This window comes from Abrus precatorius, unplaced genomic scaffold (assembly GCF_003935025.1).
Source record: "Abrus precatorius isolate BTA unplaced genomic scaffold, Abrus_2018 Scaffold7, whole genome shotgun sequence".
Lineage (NCBI taxonomy): Eukaryota > Viridiplantae > Streptophyta > Magnoliopsida > Fabales > Fabaceae > Abrus > Abrus precatorius.
The window spans coordinates 7,257,425-7,259,803 of NW_020874417.1; the positions used below are offsets into that span (position 1 = coordinate 7,257,425).

General features: G+C 30.1%; 1 protein-coding gene across 1 annotated transcript; it reads left to right on the plus strand.

Moving 5' to 3' along the window:
- The first annotated feature begins 394 nt into the window (after nucleotides 1-394).
- LOC113871397 (zinc finger BED domain-containing protein RICESLEEPER 2-like) lies at nucleotides 395-2,379 on the plus strand. Its single transcript, XM_027508492.1, has 4 exons — nucleotides 395-1,031; nucleotides 1,132-1,298; nucleotides 1,378-1,530; nucleotides 2,281-2,379. Exons 1-4 carry the CDS (start codon nucleotides 395-397, stop codon nucleotides 2,377-2,379), a joined length of 1,056 nt encoding a protein of 351 aa, XP_027364293.1.

A 2,379-nucleotide genomic window follows, 5' to 3' on the forward strand; every position in this document is an offset into this window, starting at 1 on the left:
CAAAAGATCCACCATGAGTTGCTTGCCAAAGCTATAATTTAGCATGATCTTCCTTTAATTTTGTGGAATATGAGAGTATTAGGAAATGAATAAAGTATTTAAATCCAAGTGTTGTAATGCCTTCTAGGAACACTATTTTGTCAAATATTAAAAACTTTATACTACAGAGAAAGATAAACTTAAGCAAATTTTGTCTAAAATTTCTAATAGAGTGTCTTTAACTTCGGATGTATGGACAACTTCTACCACTAAGGGATATATTTGTTTGACAACACACTTTGTGGATGACGAATGGAAATTAGTCAGTAGAATTCTTAATTTTTGTTGGATGAAACCTCTACACACTAGATTTGAATTAGAAGTTATCCGATTTGATAGCTTGAAATATTGGGGAATGGATAAAAAGTTATTTTCTATCACTTTAGACAATGCTTCTGCTAATGATAGTATGCAAGATATTTTGAAAGCTCATTTTCGTTTACAAAATAGTTTATTGTGTGATGATGAATATTTTCATGTTCTTTGTTCTGCTCATATTCTTAACTTGATTGTCCAAGAGGGTTTGAAAGTAGTCGGTGAAGCACTTTATAAAATTAGAGAGAGTGTTAAGTATGCGAAAGGATCAGATGGAAGGATGATTAAATTTAAAGATTGTGTGCAAGAAGTTGGTATTAATAAGAGTATTGGTTTACGATTGGATGTCCCAACTAGGTGGAATTCAACATATTTGATGCTTGAAAGTGGAATTAAATATGCAAAAGCATTTGATATTCTTAGAGTGACCGATACAAATTATAAATATTGTCCATCAGAAGAAGAATGGAAAAGGGGAGAGAAGATGTATGAATTTCTAGAACCATTTTATGAGATAACTAACATGATATCAAGATCTTCTTACCCAACCTCAAATTTATATTTTTTGCAAGTGTGGAAGATTGAGTGCATGTTAGATGAAAACTTGGTTAATGATGATGAGGTGATAAAGGAAATGTCTGTGAAGATGAAAACAATATTGACAAATATTGGAAAGAGTATAGTGTGGTATTAGCGTTTGGAGCTATTCTCGACCCACATTTGAAATTAGACTTAATACTTTTTGCTACACCAAATTTGATTATTCAACTTCTGAAGATAAAGTTAAGAGTGTGAAAGAAAAGTTTGACAAACTATATGAAGAGTATATGAGTGATCATTTCAATACACCAAATGCTTCTCAATCTCAACCATTTGCTGAATTTAGTACATTGGATAAGGCAAGTGAAGAAGGAAGTAGGCACAAGAGATCAAAAGTATTCAAGGTATTTTTCTATATTCCTTTATTAAATTTATACTTTTATTATTATGTTGTTTAAGTGATTATTATGTTATATATTGCAGGAGTTTAAAAGGTTTCAAAGTGAAACCAAATCTAACATAGGGAAGAGTGAATTAGATCTTTATTTGGAAGATAAATCACTTGATTATGATGATAATGAGGATTTAGATGTGTTGAATTATTGGAAGTATAATGAGAAAAGGTTTTTGACACTTGTAATTATGGCACGAGATGTTTTAAGCATTCCAATTAATACAGTAGCCTTAGAATTTTCTTTTAGTATTGGTGGTTGAGTCTTTACTAAATATAGAAGTTCTACCCTTCCTAATCATGTCCAAATGCTCATATGCAATAGAAATTAGTTGCACAGTTTTATTCCGAATCCTAATGGTAATAATTTAGACAATATTTTTATAATTTTATAGGCTTTTAGTTAATTTTATTTGATTTTTTATCTAATTATTTCTCAATTTTTTGTATATTTTAGATGAAGATTATTGTAAACCTATTTATCGAGGGATTGAGGAATTGAATATGCTTCAAAAAGATGATATTGAAGGCTAGTGATGAATTGAAGAATGAAGATTTTTTATGTTTTGTGTTTATTTTATTTTATTGCCTGAAAGATAGTCGAACTTAAAATAGGTTTTAGGGTTGTTTTTGTTGAAACGTTGGTTTCTTGATGTTGTTATTAGCAATTTGCTTCGCTGTCCTTAACAGATTTTACTTCTTTGTTGAAACATTGGTTCTCACCTAGTTGATAGATTGATGGAAAATGGAAAAAACAAGGTCAGTTTATTAGTTTACTTTGTCAATTAGTTTTTATTTCACTAATTCTATTATGCTTATATAACTTTTCGTATATGCTTTTGATGGATGGTTTCTTTCTTGATCTTGAAATAGGTGTTTCTTAAAATTTTGGAAAAGTATCTTGACTTTTGGATCAGATCTTTGTTTTTTTGCAGAAGCAAAGAGCTTGGACAATGCAATTGTTGGCTATAGCATGCTTATCACTGGCAGCTAAAATAGAAGAGACTGAAGTTCCTTTGTGCCTTGATTTGTAG